This window comes from Pongo abelii, chromosome 11 (assembly GCF_028885655.2).
Source record: "Pongo abelii isolate AG06213 chromosome 11, NHGRI_mPonAbe1-v2.0_pri, whole genome shotgun sequence".
Lineage (NCBI taxonomy): Eukaryota > Metazoa > Chordata > Mammalia > Primates > Hominidae > Pongo > Pongo abelii.
In genome coordinates, this window is record NC_071996.2 from 20598732 (window position 1) to 20618917 (window position 20186).

The 20186-nt window shown below is 46.3% G+C and overlaps 1 protein-coding gene across 3 annotated transcripts in view; it reads left to right on the forward strand.

Annotated features, from left to right (window-relative positions):
* Positions 1–20186, forward strand: part of ERCC3 (ERCC excision repair 3, TFIIH core complex helicase subunit) — a 38516-nt gene that overhangs the window by 104 nt on the left and 18226 nt on the right. Inside the window, exons 1-10 of one of the 3 annotated variants that reach the window (XM_024242935.3) lie at positions 25–162; positions 299–504; positions 1170–1406; positions 3691–3740; positions 4170–4305; positions 4490–4654; positions 5113–5317; positions 6961–7275; positions 14972–15156; positions 16221–16423. In XM_024242935.3, the coding sequence (XP_024098703.1) occupies positions 463–504; positions 1170–1406; positions 3691–3740; positions 4170–4305; positions 4490–4654; positions 5113–5317; positions 6961–7275; positions 14972–15156; positions 16221–16423 (1538 nt within the window). In that variant the 5' untranslated portion in view covers positions 25–162; positions 299–462. 3 annotated transcript variants of the gene reach the window in all.

Here is a 20186-nt window from a genome sequence, read left to right on the forward strand (position 1 = left end):
TCGCCGGCCCTGCCCCCCGCTCTGCCTCGGAGCTGCTCCAGGCTTCTCCGCGCCGGCCGACCCTGCTGGCCCCTCCCGCGCGCACCCCGTTGGGACAGGCCTTTGGGCGGGAGAGATGCGGGACCTGGGCGCAGCCCAGCGAACTCGGCCTGGGGGAGACGGGTGAGGGGCGCAACGCCTGCGGGATGCAGGTGGCTCTTAGCTAGGAGTTTGCGGCGGCGCAGGTGAAATGCTGCCAAGCGGTGCGGAGGGAACCCTAGGCTCCTGCTGGGCTTACTTCTGTATTGGTATCTTGCAGACAAGAAGAAATCCAGGAAGCGGCACTATGAGGATGAAGAGGATGATGAAGAGGACGCCCCTGGGAACGACCCTCAGGAAGCGGTTCCCTCGGCGGCGGGGAAGCAGGTGGATGAGTCCGGCACCAAAGTGGATGAATATGGAGCCAAGGACTACAGGCTGCAGATGCCGCTGAAGGACGACCACACCTCCAGGCCCCTCTGGGTGGTAAGCATGCCCTTAGCTTGGGCAGGGCCCAGGAGTGTGCGGAGCGGTAGCTAAATCTTGGGCATTCTCAGAGTCAAAACTGACATTCAGGATACTGCCCCTAGAACTGGCCGGGAGAGAACTTTCATCCACACACGTTGGAACAGCCCAAGGCAACAGCGAGCAGTTGCGCACACGTGTGGCGGCCGGACCTGGGCTTCCAACAGCTCTAACCCCTCGGTTTACTCTCACTCCTTCCCCAGCCCTACCCCATGTGGTGAATACTTTTATCTGCCAAATAAATAGCATTTATCATGTAACAGTTTGTTTCCTCAAATAATGGAAGACATGTTCGGTAGCAAGCTTTTGCTCTACTTAAAATAATTAATGTTATACATTTAGTTGAAATCTAGCCAAAAGGTAACTTGAGGATAGCCAGTAAGATGGGCTTTCTCTGTGCAGAATAGTGGGAAACAGCTGTTGACTTTGGAAACATTTTCTTCTATTTTTCTTTACTCTCTGTATCTGATTAAAGTAACAGGCCCCACAGTTGTCTGAAGGAGTGCTTGCAAGAATATCTGTGGTGTTGGGCAGCTTATTCTTTCTTGATAATGATATGGGCAAGAGCCCAGTAGTCTCTGTAACTCATGATTCCTTGTCCGTTTTGTCCATTTGGTATCTCTCAGGCTCCCGATGGCCATATCTTCTTGGAAGCCTTCTCTCCAGTTTACAAATACGCCCAAGACTTCTTGGTGGCTATTGCAGAGCCAGTGTGCCGACCAACCCATGTGCATGAGTACAAACTAACTGCCTACTCCTTGTATGCAGCCGTCAGCGTTGGGCTGCAAACCAGTGACATCACCGAGTACCTCAGGAAGCTCAGCAAGACTGGAGTCCCTGATGGAATTATGCAGTTTATTAAGGCAAGTGACAGCTGAGGCCAGCAATTCCACCTGCCCTGCTAATGTAACAATGGGCATAGGTGCTCCATGTTGTCAGCCTGTGGCAGCCATGAGAATGTGCCATTCAGATTTCCTGTGGGGAGCGTAACGACTGATTACCCCAGCCGCTACACTCCGGATCCAGCATTGTGTTCTGGGTGAGGCCACGCTTCTCATGAGCTGCTCCCAGCTGTGGGTATTAACACAGAGGGGCTACTAATTCAGGCCCATTGTAGCCAGGGAGAATTTGGAAATGCAGCCCAAAGTGAGTGTGCTGGGACTGAATTGTGTGTGTTCCCCTCAAATTCTGTCTTCAAAACCTAATATCCAATGGTAATGTATTTGGAGTAAGAAAGTAGTTAAGACGAAATGAGGTCGTGATCCAATATGATTAGTGTCCTTGTAAGAAGAGACACCGGAGCATGCTTTCTTTCGCCTGCCCTCCTTGTCACGTGAGTACACAATGGGAAGGTGGTTCATGGACAAGAGCCTTCACCAGAAACTGAATCGGCTGATGCCTTGATCATGGACTTTCAGCCTCCACAGCTCTGAGAAAATACAGTTCTAATGTTGAAGCCACCCAGTCTGTGGAATTTTGTTATGGCAGCCCAAGCTGACTAACACAGGTGGTAAACTCTGTCAAAAGCTAAGTATCTGCAGGAGACCAATAGTCAACAAGTTCCATGAGGGAAAGTCAAAAACAACTTCAGATGTTTTTGACAAAACAAAGAGGGTTCCATGTGATTAACAGTTGAACATGCTAGGTTTCTTCTGCGAGATGGGTGAATGCCATTTAAAAGAGATGGACAGTGACTTTCATTGCCTTTGGCTGATCCAAAGGGAGCCAGATTCAGACCTTGGGATCTGGAGTGGCAGAAGAGTGCCACAGGAATTCAGTATGGTACTGCAGCCAGTCCCAGAGAAGCTGCAGGAGTCCTGGAGAGAGCTCTCTTTTCCTGTGATGTGAAAGCATGCCTGGCCAGGCGTAGTGGCTCACTCCTGTAATCCCAGCACTTTGGGAGGCTGAGGCGAGTGGATCACCTGAGGTCAGGAGTTCAAGACCAGCCTGGCCAACATGGCGAAATTCCTGTCTCTGCTAAAAATACGAAAATTAGCCAGGCATGGTGGTGGGCGCCTGTAATCCCAGCTACTCAGGAGGCTGAGGCAGGACAGTCACATGAACGCAGGCGGCAGAGGTTGAAGTGAGCTGAGATCTCACCCTTCATTGCACTCCACCCTGGGCAATAGAGTGAGACTCTGCCTCAGAACAACAACAAAAAAGAAAGCGTGCCCAAGGAGAGGACCTTGTACCAACACTGTGGCTCTGCCTGGTCTTGGCTGCGAATTGCCTGCAGGGATGTAGGTGTTGGTGCACTGTAGTGGTGGATCAGGGACAACAGTGGGGACAGGCAGCCCCTCAAAGTCTGACTGGCAAACTTTTTTTTCTTTTTTTTTGAGACGGAGTCTTGCTCTGTCGCCCAGGCTGGATAGCAGTGGCACGAACTTGGCTCACTGCAACCTCTACCTCCCGGGCTCAAGCGATTCTCCTGCCTCAGCCTCCCAAGTAGCTGGGATTACAGGCACCCGCCACCGCACCCAGCTAATTTTTATATTTTTAGTAGAGATGGAGTTTCACCATGTTGGCCAGGCTGGTCTCGAACTCCTGACCTCAGGTGATCCACCTGGCTCGGCCTCCCAAAGTGCTAGGATTACAGGTGTGAGCCACCGTGCCCGGCCTGAGTGGCAAATTTTTGTTGTTGCCACACAGCCTCTACTGTATTCCTTCCTAAAGGTGGTTGGGAACCTGGGAGGATTTAAGCTGTATTCTCTGCCATCAAGATGCTTACATTCTATTTGGGGAAATAGGAGCATTGGTGAAGAGGCTTTGCATTTTATTTAAGCAGCAGTTACTGTGCACATACTCTGTGGAGTTGTAGTAATACTCTTGTGGTCTTCTCCAGGCTAGGGTGGGGGCTGTGGGAATAGAGAGGAAAGGCAGAATGCAAGGAGATTTTAAGCAGCGTTTTATAATTTAATGGATATACATCAGAATTACCCAAGCAAGAGGAAGATTTTGTTCTCAGAAAGCAGAGACCAATGGAAAGAGCTCAGTTTAGGCAGATCTGACCCCTTTAGGATTGCAAGTTGGGTTTCCCTAAAGTAAAATGAACTTTTCACTTGGTTGGTAGGGGTAAGGTGTGACCAGTAGTGAATGTGTTCTGAGTTAGCTGCACATTTACCTGTTGGATGTTATCTCTGTTTGCAGTTGTGTACTGTCAGCTATGGAAAAGTCAAGCTGGTCTTGAAGCACAACAGGTAAGAGATTCCGTGACAGGCCTGTCTCAAGGCACTGTCACTCTCTGCACACCAGCAGGAATAAAGGGATATGGTAAGGACCTGATGTTCATGCTGTCTTTTCTGTGCCAATACCTCACTCCTCTGAAGCACAGATAAGAGAAGAGAAACAAGAGATGTGGCCCAGACTGGAAACTCATTCACTGGCCACTGTATTTCCTCTAGCAATGGAGCTGGGCTCAGGCCCCTGCTTACTTGACCTCAAAGTGGGGCTTTGCACACAACCCTCGTATGTTAAATCATGGCCAGCAGCTTATGGTACAGATTTGGCGAAAGGTTGTGGGGAGAGTCATGAGGCTTGTATTTCCAGACCATCTAACTGAATGAGCAGTGGAATCTCCAGGAGGTACCTGCTGGTCAGTAGACCCCTTCTTCCTCCCCTGCTTGCAGATACTTCGTTGAAAGTTCCCACCCTGATGTAATCCAGCATCTTCTCCAGGACCCGGTGATCCGAGAATGCCGCTTAAGAAACTCTGAAGGGGAGGCCACTGAGCTCATCACAGAGACTTTCACAAGCAAATCTGCCGTATGTGGACTCCTGGGGCACCCTTGGGTGGGGGCAGGCATTTAGGATTTCAGTTCTCTCAGATGTCTTTAACCCAGCACTTACAACGTAGCAGCCCTGCTGGTTCTACCCTTTACAACTTCACCCATTGCTTGATAACAGCAGAATTAAATGTGTGCACATTGAGCACCTACCTCTCTCACAGATTTCTAAGACTGCTGAAAGCAGTGGTGGGCCCTCCACTTCCCGAGTGACAGATCCACAGGGTAAATCTGACATCCCCATGGACCTGTTTGACTTCTATGAGCAAATGGACAAGGATGAGGAAGAAGAAGAAGAGACACAGACGGTATCTTTTGAAGTCAAGCAGGTTAGTGAATGTACCTTCCTCCTGGTTCCTTCACTGAGCTGCTGTTAGAAGCTAGTCCAGTAGTCTGTGTGAAAGGAAGGAATCCCTGTTGGTCCCTGAATTGCTTTCTCCTTTTTATTATCTGTGAGCCATGGCATCATTTCTCCTGATGGAGTTAAAGTCCCAGTGTCCTCTTTTTCAGGCTGGTAGCCTGGTCTTCACAGGTTCCTGAGAAGATGTGAGAAACAGTGCCTGAAGGTCAATTTTGCCTGCTGATTAGATTTCATTTTGAAAGTGTTGTTAGTCTGGGTTGCTTTTCTGTGCTTTATCCCAGTTGTTAACTGAGCAAGATCTAAAATTCTAGAAGTTTAGATAGAATGCCACTTTTTTGACCATTGGACCTCTTAGAAGATGTGATGTTTTTGAGCACTCTTTGGAGTTAACAAGATTTTAAAACCCTTTTTCTGCCCACTTTCCAGGAAATGATTGAGGAACTCCAGAAACGTTGCATCCACCTGGAGTACCCTCTGTTGGCAGAATACGACTTCCGGAATGATTCTGTCAACCCTGATATCAACATTGATCTAAAGCCCACAGCTGTCCTCAGACCCTATCAGGAGAAGAGCTTGCGAAAGATGTTTGGAAACGGGCGTGCACGTTCGGGGGTCATTGTTCTTCCCTGCGGTAAGTGGTACCAGAGTTAAGAAGGTGGCCAGGCTGTTGTGTCTGGATCTGCCAGCTGCCTCCCGCTTTCTCTCTGCACATTTCCCTAAATCACACCTTGCTAAAAAGCCAAGATCAGGTGACTCCCTGATTCATGACTTGACAAATATTTGAGTGCTTGCTGTGTATGGGCCCTGGCCTGGACACTGGGGGTATTATGGTGGCTAGAACAATACTTCTGACCTCATGGAGCTCATTCTTCTGGGGAAGAGACAGATGATAAGCGGATGTGTATAATCTTGGGTGGTGCTAGAGTCAGCGAAGAAAAATTAGAGCACGTGAGGGGTGAGATTGTAATGATGGCAAGGGGCTGTTGCACTTAGTGGGGTTAGGTTCTTGTTCTTGAATCAGCCTTAGGGGTTGTGTATTTGTAGACTCCCTAGTGCAGAAACTTTGGTGTTCCTGGATGACTAGGATGGTGTGCAAGTCCAGGGAAAGGCAGGAGTGGCCCCCTGGGCACCTGTTTGACCACTTATCCTCAGTAATGTCAGGTCCTAGCCTAGCTTCTTGGCCAGAGGCCACAGCAGACTCACCTTGGGACCCCACTGAGGACTTACAGAGGCAAGGTCTTCAGGAAAGGAGAGGTTCTTTTTTTCCAAAACTCCAAGGGTTATTTTGATGGTGTTTTGCTTTTTTATTTCACTTTACAAATTTTTTTTATTTACATTTACTCCTGGTAACTCACAGTGTATTTTTATAATAAAGGAAGGATCTCTGTTTAATGGAAAAGCTTGATTTTTCTCTTGATCTTCAAATGGTGGATGGTAGTAAACTCAGAAGCTCCTGGAATTTCATTTTCTCTGTACACACGCAGCGCATCCCTGAATTCTCAGCCCCGTTTGCTGTATAATAATAATAGTGGTCTTTTGCCGAGTGCCTCCTTCTGTGGGCCAGGCATGCTGGGATCCAGTAGCTTCACTGTCCCGTGGCTGTGGGCAAGGTAAAGTACTCCTCAGCTTTAGTTTATCAATCTTTCTTTTTTCCTTTTGAGACAGAGTCTTGCTCCGTTGCCCAGGCTGGAGTGCAGTGGCGCCATCTCGGCTCACTACAACCTCCGCCTACTGGGTTCAAGCTATTCTCCTGCCTCAGCCTCCCAAGTGACCGGGATTATAGGTGCCCGCCACCATGCCTGGCTAATTTTTTGTATTTTTAGTAAAGATAGGGTTTCACCATGTTGGCCAGGCTGGTCTTGAACTCCTGACCTCAAGTGATCTACCCACCTCGGCCTCCCAAAGTGCTGGGATTACAGGTGTGAGCCACCGCGCCACGGTGGCTCAGCCAGGTTTTTCTGTCTTTAAAATAACAATAACAGGCATTTCTCTTCTCACCGGTTTGTTTTGAGATTTTGACATTTAAATGAGATGCCTGTAAAGTGCTACAGTAGGCCCCAGCACCTGCCAGTTCTCACATATGTGTGTGAAGTGGGCACATCTTCTCATTATAAAGAAGAAAACAGGCTGGAGCAGTGTGTGTCACTCAGATGTCAGCTATGTGGACTGTTACAAGACATTTTCCTAGATTGCTGTACTTGTGAGTCATTCTGCCTGTCCTTGTCCTTCATTTCAACCTGTCCTTGGGTGGGATTGCACTCTTGTTTCTTGTAGGTGCTGGAAAGTCCCTGGTTGGTGTGACTGCTGCATGCACTGTCAGAAAACGCTGTCTGGTGCTGGGCAACTCAGCCGTTTCTGTGGAGCAGTGGAAAGCCCAGTTCAAGATGTGGTCCACCATTGACGATAGCCAGATCTGCCGGTTCACCTCTGATGCCAAGGACAAGCCCATCGGCTGCTCCGTTGCCATTAGCACCTACTCCATGCTGGGCCACACCACCAAAAGGTCCTGGGAGGCTGAGCGAGTCATGGAGTGGCTCAAGACCCAGGAGTGGGGCCTCATGATCCTGGATGAAGTGCACACCATACCAGGTAAGCAGGCTGGAGCTGAGCTGTCCACTTGCTGAACAGACAAACCAATTTCCAGTTGTTAGGTTGGGAGAGGGACTGCTGTGCAGCCCACCCAACTGGCTAGAAAGACTTGCTGGCTTGCTGGATAAAGCTTTTAATAATTCTTTTTTTTTTTTTTTTTTTTTTGAGAGGGAGTCTCACTCTGTCACCCAGGCTGGAGTGCAGTGGCACGATCTTGGCTCACCACAACCTCCGCCTCCCGGGTTCAAGCAGTTCTCTGCCTCAGCCTCCCGAGTAGCTGGGATTACAGGCACCTGCCACCATGCTAGGCTAATTTTTGTATTTTTGTAGAGACAGGGTTTCCCCATCTTGGCCAGGCTGTTCTTGAACTCCTGACCTCGTGATCCACCCACCTCGGCCTCCCAAAGTGCCGGGATTACAGGCGAGAGCCACCGCACCCGGCCAGTAATTCTTAAGTGGGATGCAGGCAGGAGTGTTCACGTTCACAGTTTGCTTAATCACTGGCTCAGTAGTCATTTAGAAAATGATATTTTCTTTCCTCCATCTTTCTTTTGCTGCTAAGCTTCATCCATTTTTTAATGGCCCTCTAAAAACTGGGTGAGGAGCACTGAAAAGCCCTTCCCAAAATGGTGGTGATGTGTTTTATTTGAAGCCTGGAATATTGATCCTTAGTCAATATGTAATAGAAGCCCTGCTTCTCCAAGTATCATGGGCAAACCTTTTTTTTTAAGCTGCTCTATTGATTTAATTTATATACCGTAAAATCACCCCTTGTAAATATATAATCCAATGAGTTTTAGTAAATTTGTGGACCAGTGCAACCATGACCATGATCCAAGTTTTCTTTTATTTTTTTCTTTTTTTTTTTGAGATGGCATCTTGCTTTGTTGCCCAGGCTGGAGTGCAGTCGTGTGATCTTGGCCCACTGCAACCTCTGCCTCTTGGGTTCAGCTGATTCCCCTGCCTCAGCCTTCCAAGTAGCTGTGACTACAGGTGTGTACCACCACACCCGGCTAATTTTTTTTTTTATTTGAGACAGAGTTTTATTCTTGTTGCCCAGGCTAGAGTGCAGTGGCGCAATCTCGGCTCACTGGAAGCTCTGCCTCCCGGGTTCAAGTGATTCTCCTGCCTCAGCCTCCCGAATAGCTAGGATTACAGGCATGTGCCACCACGCCCAGCTAATTTTAAATTTTTAGTAGCGACAGGGTTTCTCCATGTTGGTCAGGCTGGTCTCAAACTCCTGACTTCAGGTGATCCGCCCACCTCGGCCTCACCCTGGGATTACAGGCGTGAGGTACCACACCTGGCCAAATTTTTGTATTTTTAGTAGAGAAAGGGTTTCACCATGTTAGCCAGGCTGGTCTTGAAGTCCAGACCTCAAGTGATCTGCCTGCCTGGGCCTCCCAGAGTACTGGGATTATAGACGTGAGCCACTGCGTTCAGCTACCATGATCCAGTTTTAGATTTCCTTTGTACTCATTTGCAGTCAATCTTTGTTTCTCCATCTAGCTTCAGATGACTGCTGAACTGCTTTCTGTCACTATAGATTTGCTTTTTATGGAAAATTTATATAAACACAATCATACAATACATATTATGTCTGGCTTCTTTCACTTCCCGTAATGATTCATCTGAGCCTTAGCATTTGTCAGTAGTTTGTTCCTTTTATTGTTGTATAGTTTTTTGGGCAAATCTTTTTTGATAAAAACAGATTAAGGGATTAAGATTAACAGATTAGGGGTGGGCATGGTGGCTGACACCTGTGGTCTCCTAGCACTTTGGGAGGCCAAGGCAGGAGGATTGCTTGAGCCCAGGAGTTTAAGATTAGCCTGGGTAACATAGTGAAACATGTCTCTACAAAAGAAAATTTTTTTAATTAGCCAAGTGTGGTGGTGTGCACCTGTGGTCTCAGCTGCTGAGGAGGCTGAGGTGGGAGGATCACTTGAACCTGGGAGGTTGAGGCTGCAGTGAACCATGATTGTGCAGCCGTACTCCAGCATGGATGACAGAGTGTGAGACTCTGTCTCAAAAAACAAAATAAAGATGAACAGGTTAGGGTAAATTAAGAAGTCTAATAGAGGTTACTATGAACAAAATGAAATCTGAGGCATTTTCACAGGTAGTGTTCAAAATGTTGTCAAAATGGCCCCAGCATCTGGTTCTTTCTGTGCATGAGAGCTCTTCAGCCCTGATGGGTTTCTGGAGATACCTAGAGATGTTCACAGCTGGCCAGGGAGGGATTGGAGGTCTTTCTGATGGAAGCCCAGGGTGTGGGCCCTGCTGTGGGAAAGTACTTGGCATAGTGAGACAGCACAAGGTGGACATGCGGCCAGAGGAGAGCATAGGAACAGTAGTCAAGGCTGAGGAAGATTAGTGGTATTGGGGCAGGTCTTGTAGGACCTTGTAGGCCGTGGCAAGAACTTTGGCTTGTACTCTTAGTGTGAAGCCATCTGAGGGATTTGAGCAGAGCATGACATGAGTTGACTTTATACTGTAAAAATACCGCCCTGGCTGCTGTGCTGGAAATAGACTGAAGGAAGCAAGATAGAAGCGGTGAGGTGAGTTTGTGGAATCCCAAGAAGTGTCAACCAGTAAGGATGAAGGTGTGATCCGACTCTGGATATGTTGTGAAGCATTAACTGACAGGTCAGGTGTGGAATCAGAGAGAAATCAATAAAGACACTAAGGTTTTAGGCTTGAACAAAGGGAGAATAGAGTCGGCATTAATTGAGATGGGGAACACTCTCAAAGGAGCTGGTCTGGAAGGTGACTATCAGGAGTTGGGCTTTAGATGTGTGAATGTGAGTTTCCTGTTAGGCATTCAGGCCGTGGCAAAAAGGTTAAAAATGGGCCAAAGAAATTGACAGACATTTCACCAAAAAAGGATATACATATGTCACAGAAGCACTTGAAAAAGGGTTCAACCTCATTAGTCATCAGGGAACTGCAGATTTAAACCCACCACAGGATGCTCCCATATGCCAGTTAGAGTGGCCAAAATAAAAAATACTGATGTGCCGGTGCTGATGAGGTCACAGCAACTGAACTGTCACACATTCCTGGAGGGATGGATTGCAAAGTGTATGGTCACTGTGGAAAACAGTTTGTCCGTTTATTATAAAATTACCACATGACCCATCAGTCCCATTCCTGGGTATCCTAGACACATGAAAATAGGTTTACACAAAATCCTGTACACGAATGTTTATGGCAGCTCTGTTCATAATATCCAAAACGCAGGTGCTCATCAGTGGGTGTCTGGATAAACAAGCTGTGGTACATCCATACACTGGAACACTACTCAGTAGTGAAAAAGAACAAACGTGCTGCATGTTGCAATCTGGATGAATCTCAAAAGCATGGTGCTGGTGCTGAGTGAAAGAAGTCAGCCTCAAAAGCTTCCATAGTATGTGATTTCATTTATACAATGACAGTATGGTGCTGGCCAGCAGATCAGTGGTTGCCAGAAGTGGGGAGTCAGAGATGGATGACTCTAAAGGAGAGCATAGGGGAATTTTGGGGGATGCTGTCTTTATCTGTACCCTGATTGTGGTGCTGGTTGCAAAAATGTAAATATGTTAAAATGCATAGAATTGCCCCCCCACCCACCTGCCCCAAGTCAGTTTTATTGTGAGAATTTAAAAACTCAAAAGAAAAAAGGTGGAAGGGTGGGTATTGGGTCTGCTAGGATTGAAAATTGATGGTACAGAGAATCACTACCCACAAAGGAGTTTGGAATTGTTCTGTAGCAGTTTGGTTGGAAGCTGTGTTCGGGGCTTGAGGCATTCTGTCTGACTATATGTTTGGTACACGTTCATGTTTTTCTTTAACCCGAACCCCAGGTCCCAGGTTCCAGGGGACAACAGCACAGGTTTGGGATTGGTTATCTGATGAACAAGTACAAAAAGGTGCACCTCACACTCACGTATGTCTGTGAGTTTGTCTCTCTCTTGTCTAGTTCACTGGATGAGTTAGTCTTTGGTCGAGTTGCGGAGTGAAACCAACAAGCTGTACTCTAGGATTTTTGAGTACAGCCCCCATAAGCCCAGTGGCCTGGCCATGCTCATTGTCCCAGAGAGCAAATGTTAAATAAGGGAATGCTAGGAAATCACAATAAGTCTCCTGACTGTCCAATGTCTGCTGTGTTGGGTTAGGTGGAGTGATCAATCTTTGAGATTTATCTCAAAGGATAAAGATTGCTGTGCTGTTTCACAGATTTTTCAAAAGGAGCTCTGTTATGCCTTTTTATTAATGAGAGATTCCTATTATGGTACTTGTGTATATTAAGTACTTCCTGTGTGCTGGGTACTGTGCCAGTTTCATTATTTCTACAGGTATTTATTGAGAACCTACTAAGTTCAGGCACTGTACTTGGCACTGGAGACAAAGTGGAAGGGACAGCCAAGTAACCACACAAATAAATCCCAAATGACAACCATGATATGATGTTGAGTGATACAAGCCACACACAAAAGTGCATACTATGATTTCATTCATGCAAAGTTCAGAAAGGAGACAGACCCCTCTCAGAAGTCAGAGGAGTGGTTCCCTCAAGGAAGAGTGCTAGTTATTGACAGGAGGGGTCAGGGGAGAGACCTCTGGGTGCCTGATGCTCTATATCCTGATCTAGGTGGTTCCACAGCTGCGTGTCTGTAAAAATATATTGAGTAGTATGCTGTGAGTTATTCACCTGTGACAGCTGTCAGGGCTGTAGGAGAGTGTAGTAGAGGGGTGTGACGGGGTCACAGGTGTCCAGGCAGAGTCCTACCTGCCTTGTCCTTGTCTTGGGTCAATATGTCCCCCAGTGTTGCCTTCCTGGGGCCCACACTGGGTTGGTGTAGCCATTGCCTTGACTACCATTTCCCTCTAACATGGGGAGCTTGGTCTGAGGTTCTTGGCTACTGTATTTTGGAGCCAGCACAGTCTTTCCTTAGAGATAACCCTGAGCTGATTTTGTTTTCTGTGTAGTGTGTGTGTGTGTGTGTGTGTGTGTGTGTGTGTTTGCATGTGGTGTTGTGTGCAAACCATGTAGATGTAAAAACTAAACATTTACTTAGAGTTAGGCAACCGTCTGTTATTTCACTGTGAACGTCTTTGTGTTTTGGTGCATTCAAGCCTCTTTTTCCTTAGATTTTTGTGTCCATTTATTTCTGAAATATCATTAGCCCTACTTTCAATTATATGGTAAGATAAGCATGACTCAAACATTTTAACTTTGCTTCAGAGTATTAGAATTTTTAAAAGGTGAGCCTGTGGAAATCCATAAATTAGGTTTTTTAAAAATGAATATCTCATACCCTTTATGTGTTTATTTTATTTGATAAACCAGAGAGAATTATAATGTTCAAAAGAAAGGAAGAAAAAGGAGGTTGCTGGTTGACCAAAGTGATTGAATTGGTAAAGTTTGGAGAGGGGAGTTTCCTAAGGCCGGCCGGAGCTCTTGGGCGAACAGTGCCTGGAGTTTCATCACTCCCGTGGGCTTGGCTTTCTTCTCGGTTTCTGGGAAAATGGTGGGAAGCTGAGCAGAGCTGGCTTCTTTCATTTCTTCCTCCCCTTAGATTGTCAACTTTCTTTTCAGTAACCTGGGTACAAGTTTTAGGGGAAAATTCCTTGCATAACTTAGAGCTTAATGATATTAATAGTAAGTATTGCAGGTTGTATTTCAAATTGCCATCTGCACTTCTACTGATAACTGTTGTGAGGGGAATGCTGGGGTTCATTAGCTTAGAGATTCCTTAAGCTCATTTCACCCTCTTGTTCTCCTTTTCATTTTCTTTTGGACAGGTCTAAAAGTGATGGTGAAGCGTTTGCCTAGTCATTCTTTTTTTTTTTTTATTATTATTATTATTATTATTATTATTATTATTATACTTTAGGTTTTATGGTACATGTGCGCAATGTGCAGGTAAGTTACATATGTATACATGTGCAATGCTGGTGCGCTGCACCCACCAACTCGTCATCTAGCATTAGGTATATCTCCCAATGCTATCCCTCCCCCGTCCCCCCACCCCACAACAGTCCCCAGAGTGTGATGTTCCCCTTCCTGTGTCCATGTGTTCTCATTGTTCAATTCCCACCTATGAGTGAGAATATGCGGTGTTTGGTTTTTTGTTCTTGCGATAGTTTACTGAGAATGATGATTTCCAATTTCATCCATGTCCCTACAAAGGACGTGAACTCATCATTTTTTATGGCTGCATAGTATTCCATGGTGTATATGTGCCACATTTTCTTAATCCAGTCTATCATTGTTGGACATTTGGGTTGGTTCCAAGTCTTTGCTATTGTGAATAATGCCGCAATAAACATACGTGTGCATGTGTCTTTATAGCAGCATGATTTATAGTCCTTTGGGTATATACCCAGTAATGGGATGGCTGGGTCGAATGGAATTTCTAGTTCTAGATCCCTGAGGAATCGCCACACTGACTTCCACAAGGGTTGAACTAGTTTACAGTCCCACCAACAGTGTAAAAGTGTTCCTATTTCTCCACATCCTCTCCAGCACCTGTTGTTTCCTGACTTTTTAATGATTGCCATTCTAACTGGTGTGAGATGGTATCTCATTGTGGTTTTGATTTGCATTTCTCTGATGGCCAGTGATGGTGAGCATTTTTTCATGTGTTTTTTGGCTGCATAAATGTCTTCTTTTGAGAAGTGTCTGTTCATTTCCTTCGCCCACTTTTTGATGGGGTTGTTTGTTTTTTTCTTGTAAATTTGTTGGAGTTCATTGTAGATTCTGGATATTAGCCCTTTGTCAGATGAGTAGGTTGCGAAAATTTTCTCCCATTTTGTAGGTTGCCTGTTCACTCTGATGGTAGTTTCTTTTGCTGTGCAGAAGCTCTTGAGTTTAATTAGATCCCATTTGTCAATTTTGGCTTTTGTTGCCATTGCTTTTGGTGTTTTAGACATGAAGTCCTTGCCCATGCCTATGTCCTGAATGGTAATGCCTAGGTTTTCTTCTAGGGTTTTTATGGTTTTAGGTCTAACATTTAAGTCTTTAATCCATCTTGAATTGATTTTTGTATAAGGTGTAAGGAAGGGATCCAGTTTCAGCTTTCTACATATGGCTAGCCAGTTTTCCCAGCACCATTTATTAAATAGGGAATCCTTTCCCCATTTCTTGTTTTTGTCAGGTTTGTCAAAGATCAGATACTTGTAGATATGTGGCATTATTTCTGAGGGCTCTGTTCTGTTCCATTGATCTATATCTCTGTTTTGGTACCAGTACCATGCTGTTTTGGTTACTGTAGCCTTGTAGTATAGTTTGAAGTCAGGTAGTGTGATGCCTCCAGCTTTGTTCTTTTGGCTTAGGATTGACTTGGCGATGCGGGCTCTTTTTTGGTTCCATATGAACTTTAAAGTAGTTTTTTCCATGCCTAGTCATTCTTGTCTAGAGCCAGCTTCTGTGGTCCTGAAACCCGAGGGTTAGCTCAGGTGGTGTCATAAGCCAGTGTTAAGTTGCACAGCTATGAACATTTGAAAAAGTGACAGTGTAGGCTGGGTGCAGTGGCTCACGCCTGTAATCCCAGCACTTTGGGAGGCGAAGGCAGGGGGATTGCTTGAGGCCAGGAGTTCAAGACCAGCCTGGGCAACATAATGAGACCCCAGCTCTACAAAAAATATTTAAAAATAAATAAATAAAAAATAAGCAAGAAAAGTGACAGTGTGAATGCTCCCATTGTTTCCTCAGCCAAGATGTTCCGAAGGGTGCTCACCATTGTGCAGGCCCACTGTAAGCTGGGTTTGACTGCGACCCTCGTCCGCGAAGATGACAAAATTGTGGACTTAAATTTTCTGATTGGGCCTAAGCTCTACGAAGCCAACTGGATGGAGCTGCAGAATAATGGCTACATCGCCAAAGTCCAGTGTGCTGAGGTAGCTGGGCCTGGGCTGGGGGCGTCTGGGAAAGGGCCTCCTCCTATGGGCAGGGGAGTGATCAGATCGATTCCTCATGGGCAGATACAGGTCAGGACTTAGGCTCACCTGCTACCACCTCATGCAGGATCCTCAGTCACCCTGTGGTTGGGTGGTACTAGACCCACTTGCCGCATATCTTCTGCCTTGCCACATATCTCACATACCCCTGAATTCGTGATGATTCTTTTTCCTAGCCACGGGGTTTACCAGTCATGGATTTCTGTGGGTGAGGATTAGCATTCAGGGCACAGGGATGAATGAAGGCCCCTCATACCACAGTGCTGCCTGGGAGCCTGGCAGCAAAGGGCTTTGCTCTGATAGCCCCAAGCGCCTAACTGACATGCTCCCGGCCCTGCTGGGAAGTGTGTGAAGAGGTGGCAGTACTCAGTAGCAGTGCTGACTTGTGTGTGGAGGTGTGGCCTAAATGGAGGAATCACTGGCACTACCGATTTAGAATCTGGTTTCGCTCACTTGCAGCTGGTGTGAAAATAACTCCCTGGATGTGATTGCATTTAAAACTGTTTTAAGTGGTTGACATGTGAAAACATCTGGTTCAACAGGAGGTATTAGGTTGGGTTTAGTTTTGTGCATGCATTTATTTTCAGTTGTACTGGTTTCTAATTCACATACTTTTTTTTTTTTTAAACTGGGTCTAACTCTGTCACCCAGGCTGGAGTGCAGTGGATCTTGGCTCACTGCAACCTCCGCCTCCTGGGCAAGTGATTCTCCTGCCTTAGCCTCCCGCGTAGCTGGAATTACAGACATGCAGCACCACACCCAGCTAATTTTTGTATTTTTAGTAGAGACTGGGTTTCACTGTGTTGGCCAGGCTGGTCTTGAACTCCTGGCCTCAAGTGATCTGCCTGCCTCAGCCTCCCAAAGTGCTGGCATTACAGGCATGAGCCACTGTGCCTGACTGGTTTTGTTTTAAAGCTAATTCTGCTAGAGAGAGGTCTTCAAAAGTTTTTAATTGTGTGATGCTTAAACTTGTAAAATGACCCCTGGTTCTTACTGCATCACAGGTCTGGTGCCCTATGTCTCCTGAATTTTACCGGGAATATGTGGCAATCAAAACCAAGAAACGAATCTTGCTGTACACCATGAACCCCAACAAATTTAGAGCTTGCCAGTTTCTGATCAAGTTTCATGAAAGGAGGAATGACAAGATTATTGTCTTTGCTGACAATGTGTTTGCCCTGAAGGAATATGCCATTCGACTGAACAAGTAAGAATTGAAAACTTGGAGCTTCCTCCAGGCCAGTTTCTCTTCCCCATTGAGAGTGCAGAAGGTGGCTGTTGTTTTGTTTTTTTGTTTTTTTGTTTTTCTCTCAGGAACTTCTTGGGCTTCAAAGATCTTGTTCTGTGGCCGTGGCCTCGGAAACCAGGAAAGAAGTAGGTGGTCAGAGAGGAGTCAGAGGTTAGAGCATAGAGAAAAGGGGGGCTAGTCACCTTGAGCCCAAAGAACAGGGAGCAGAGACTTGGACTGAGCTGGATGGGGCCCCATGGAAGATCTGGGCTCCAAAGGTGGGTGGGAGTTGGCATTTGGAGCTTTGGACTGTGTGAGCTCTGTGGGTGGAGAGGAGGCCAGACTGGATGGCCTAGGGGCTGGGAAGGCAAGACGGGCTGGGCTGGCATCCCAAGTACGGACTGGCATCTGGAAGGAGCTTCTTAGAAATGGCCACGCAGTATCCTCATCAACCCATGGCTCCACCCAAATATTTGTGCTTAAAACCTGGCTCTTGTAAAGCTCTGCCAAGTAAGGAGGAAGAGGTCTGCGCTTGCTCCTACAGTGATACAGGACTTCAGGTGCTGTAAGTGTTGCAGAAGGCGAGGTCCTCTATGGAGACAGGTCAAGCTATGTGCTATGGGTACTATACATAGGTTTTATTTAATCCTCACTTCAGCCATATAAGATGTTGTTCCCATTTTATAGAAGGGAAAACAAACTCATAGAAAGATTAAGTTTCTCAAGTTCCTAAAATTATACCTTTATTTAATTTAGAAAGACTTTTTAATCCAAGTCGACATTTAGATTATTGTGAAAACAGCAATTCCCTGCTTCTATTTTCCCACCCAGAATTCTGTGCCTTGAAGACAGCCGCTTTTGACTCTTTCTTGTTGTTTACCTTCATATTTCTTTCTTTCTTTTTTTTGGAGTTAGGGTCTCACTGTGTCACCCAGTCTGTAGTGCGTGGTGTAATCACAGCTCACGGCAGCCTTGAGCCCCTGGGCTCAATCAGTCCTTCCACCTCAGCCTCCCGAGTGGCTGGGTCTACAGGCACGCACCACCACACCCAGCTAATTTTTGTATTTTTTGTAGAGATGGGGTTTTGCTATTTTGCCCAGGCTGGTCTCAAACTCCTGAGCTCAAGCAGTCCTCCTGCCTTGGCCTTCCAAAGTGCTGGGATTAGAGTCATGAGCCACCACACCTGGCCAGCCTTCATCTTTCTAAGCAATAGCTTATGTAGTAATTTCTTGATGATCAGTTATAGAAATTGCCTATTAACTTCCTACTGTAGGAGTTGAGGGTTTAGCTTTCTTACATACACCCCTCTCCCCACTCCTGTTTTCTCTCCTACCATTCTCCCAATATGGGATTAGCACAAGTTGGGGGTTACTTTAATATTCAGTGTTACATTATTTTGACTGTGTAAGTATGTTTAGAGAGAGCCATATAGTGTCATTGTTCAGGCAGAGCTGTAGAGTACTATTACATTTTCTTTTCTTTTTTTTTTTTTTTGAGACGGAGTCTTGCTCTGTTGCCAGGCCGGAGTGCAGTGAGTGGCTCTAACTCGGCTTGCTGCAACCTCCGCCTCCTGGGTTCAAGTGATTCTCCTGCCTCAGCGTCCTGAGTAGCTGGGACTACAGGCACCCGCCACCACAGCCTGGATAATTTTTGTATTTTTGGTAGAGATGGGGTTTCATCATATTGGCCAGGATGGTCTCGATCTCTTGACCTCGTGATCTGCCTGCCTCAGCCTTCCAAAGTGCTGGGATTACAGGTGTGAGCCACCGTGCCTGGCCCTACATTTTCTTTTTTGGAAATATTTTTTTGCCTTGGAGTTAATAATTGCCTTGTCATTGTTTTTGCTTGGTTTTCTGTACATTTAATAATTATTCCTCTCCAAAGTCTTCACGTAACCATAAACTCATTAGGGTCAGGTAATTTCTCATTTCTGTTTTTCTGTTTCCCCAGTGGGATCCCCACCAGCACTCCATCCCCCTACTCTGTTCTGGCCTGTTCATGGTAACAGCTAGAGACACCACCAGCTGTTACCATGGGGTTTCCCTTGGACACCACCCCATGACTTCCCTGGGCCTCTTTGTTGTGTTTCCCACCCTGAAGTCTCCACCCTCTTGGTTACTCATTTTGATGGAGCACATGTTCCAGTAGGTTCCTGAGAGAAGGGATGTAGGAGGGGAAGCTTTGGAGACTTCACGTGTTTGCAGATGTCTTTACTTGACTTTACACTTGATCAGTAGTTTGGCCAGGTCCTAGAACTAACATTGGAGCTTCCAGTGCAGCAGTTCGGCAGTCTGATGCCCTTTGCTTCCTCTCAGTGTGTTGTCTGCTGTGGTGGCTGTGTGTTTTCCTTCCTTTGAAAACTGGTAGGATCTTCTTTCTTTTTGGAAATTTCAAAGTGCTATTCTTAATGTTTTTTCTTTCATTGTGATGGGCACTCAGTATATCCTTTCCGTCTGGAAACTCGTGTCCTTCAGTTCTGAGAATTTCTATTTTTTTGTTGTTAATCACTTTCTCTATGTATTCCTTTCTTGGAATCTTGACTCGTCAGATGTTAGATCCTCTGAACAGCTTCTCCAGTTTGCTTATCTTTTTTCTACTTTTTCATCTCTTTGTCTTCTAACCCTTCTATTGAGACTTGTTAATTTCTGAGAGTTCTTTCCTGGTAACTGTTCTTGTTTTGTTTGTGAATAGAGTGTCTTCTCGGAGGCTATGAAAGCTTTTGAAGCTTCCTTCTGTTTCCTGCCATGTCTCCTTTCTTCATTTTTTTGTCTTGATTGTATTTACCTGTCTTTTGAGTCTTTCTGAGTTTTGTTAATCCTTGACTGTATGTTTTGTTTAAAGTCACTGAAAACCTGGCAGGCCTTTCTGTGTGGCTTAGTGGGTTTGCCACCTTGTGGACCTCACCAGAGTCGCTGGGCAGGGCCTGGCTATTTCTTCAGGAGATTGCCAAATGCCAGTATCTCTAGGACTTTTCTCTTGGGCTGGACGGTTTCTTCAGTGAGGAATTTTCCAGTCTCCTGGGCACCACCGTGTGTTAGGGGAAGAGGAGGGCTTGTGGAATCTTTGCATTCAGTCTCGCCTTTGCCCTCAGCTCTGCCGGGCATCCCTGGAGAGTAAGCCTCCAGTGCCCCACCAGTGGAGGTGGCCTGCCTGCTGCCGGCCAGACCCGACTGCTCCTCACACTCACGTGCTGCCAGTCCTCCTGTGCACCTCCCCACCTTCTCAGGCAACTGGTGACTAGTTCCTGAGCCCTCCTGCATGCCGCAGAGGACACAGAGGCAGCGGGTTCTATATCAGTCTTCCCTCCTGCCAGCTCCAGCTTCTGCTTTCTCTAGTCTGTTAGCTCAGGTACTGTGCCTGCATCTGTCTGCTTTTCAGCTTCTGAAATGTTACCCACTTCTCTCATCTGCTGTTATTTCTTCTCCTGTTTTCTTTGTGGGTTTGTGTACTGTCACATTAGTGCCAATTTGAGCAGGGCAATGAGACAGTTCCTATATTTACTGTGCCTTATTTAAGAACTATCTTCTCTCCCCATCCTTCCTCCCACAGCAGTGGTCCTCCAGTCTTCTGGATCCTCACTCCAGGGGCCTCCCCCACCTACATTTGCAGCACTCCTGAGGCTTGTGCCTTAGCTGCAGCCTCCCGAGCATCTGCTTGGACAGGGACGTTAATTTGCCTGGCACTGTCAACTCTGAGCCAGTCTGGCACAATGAAGGGCAGCAGATTGTGGCTGTCTCCTGTG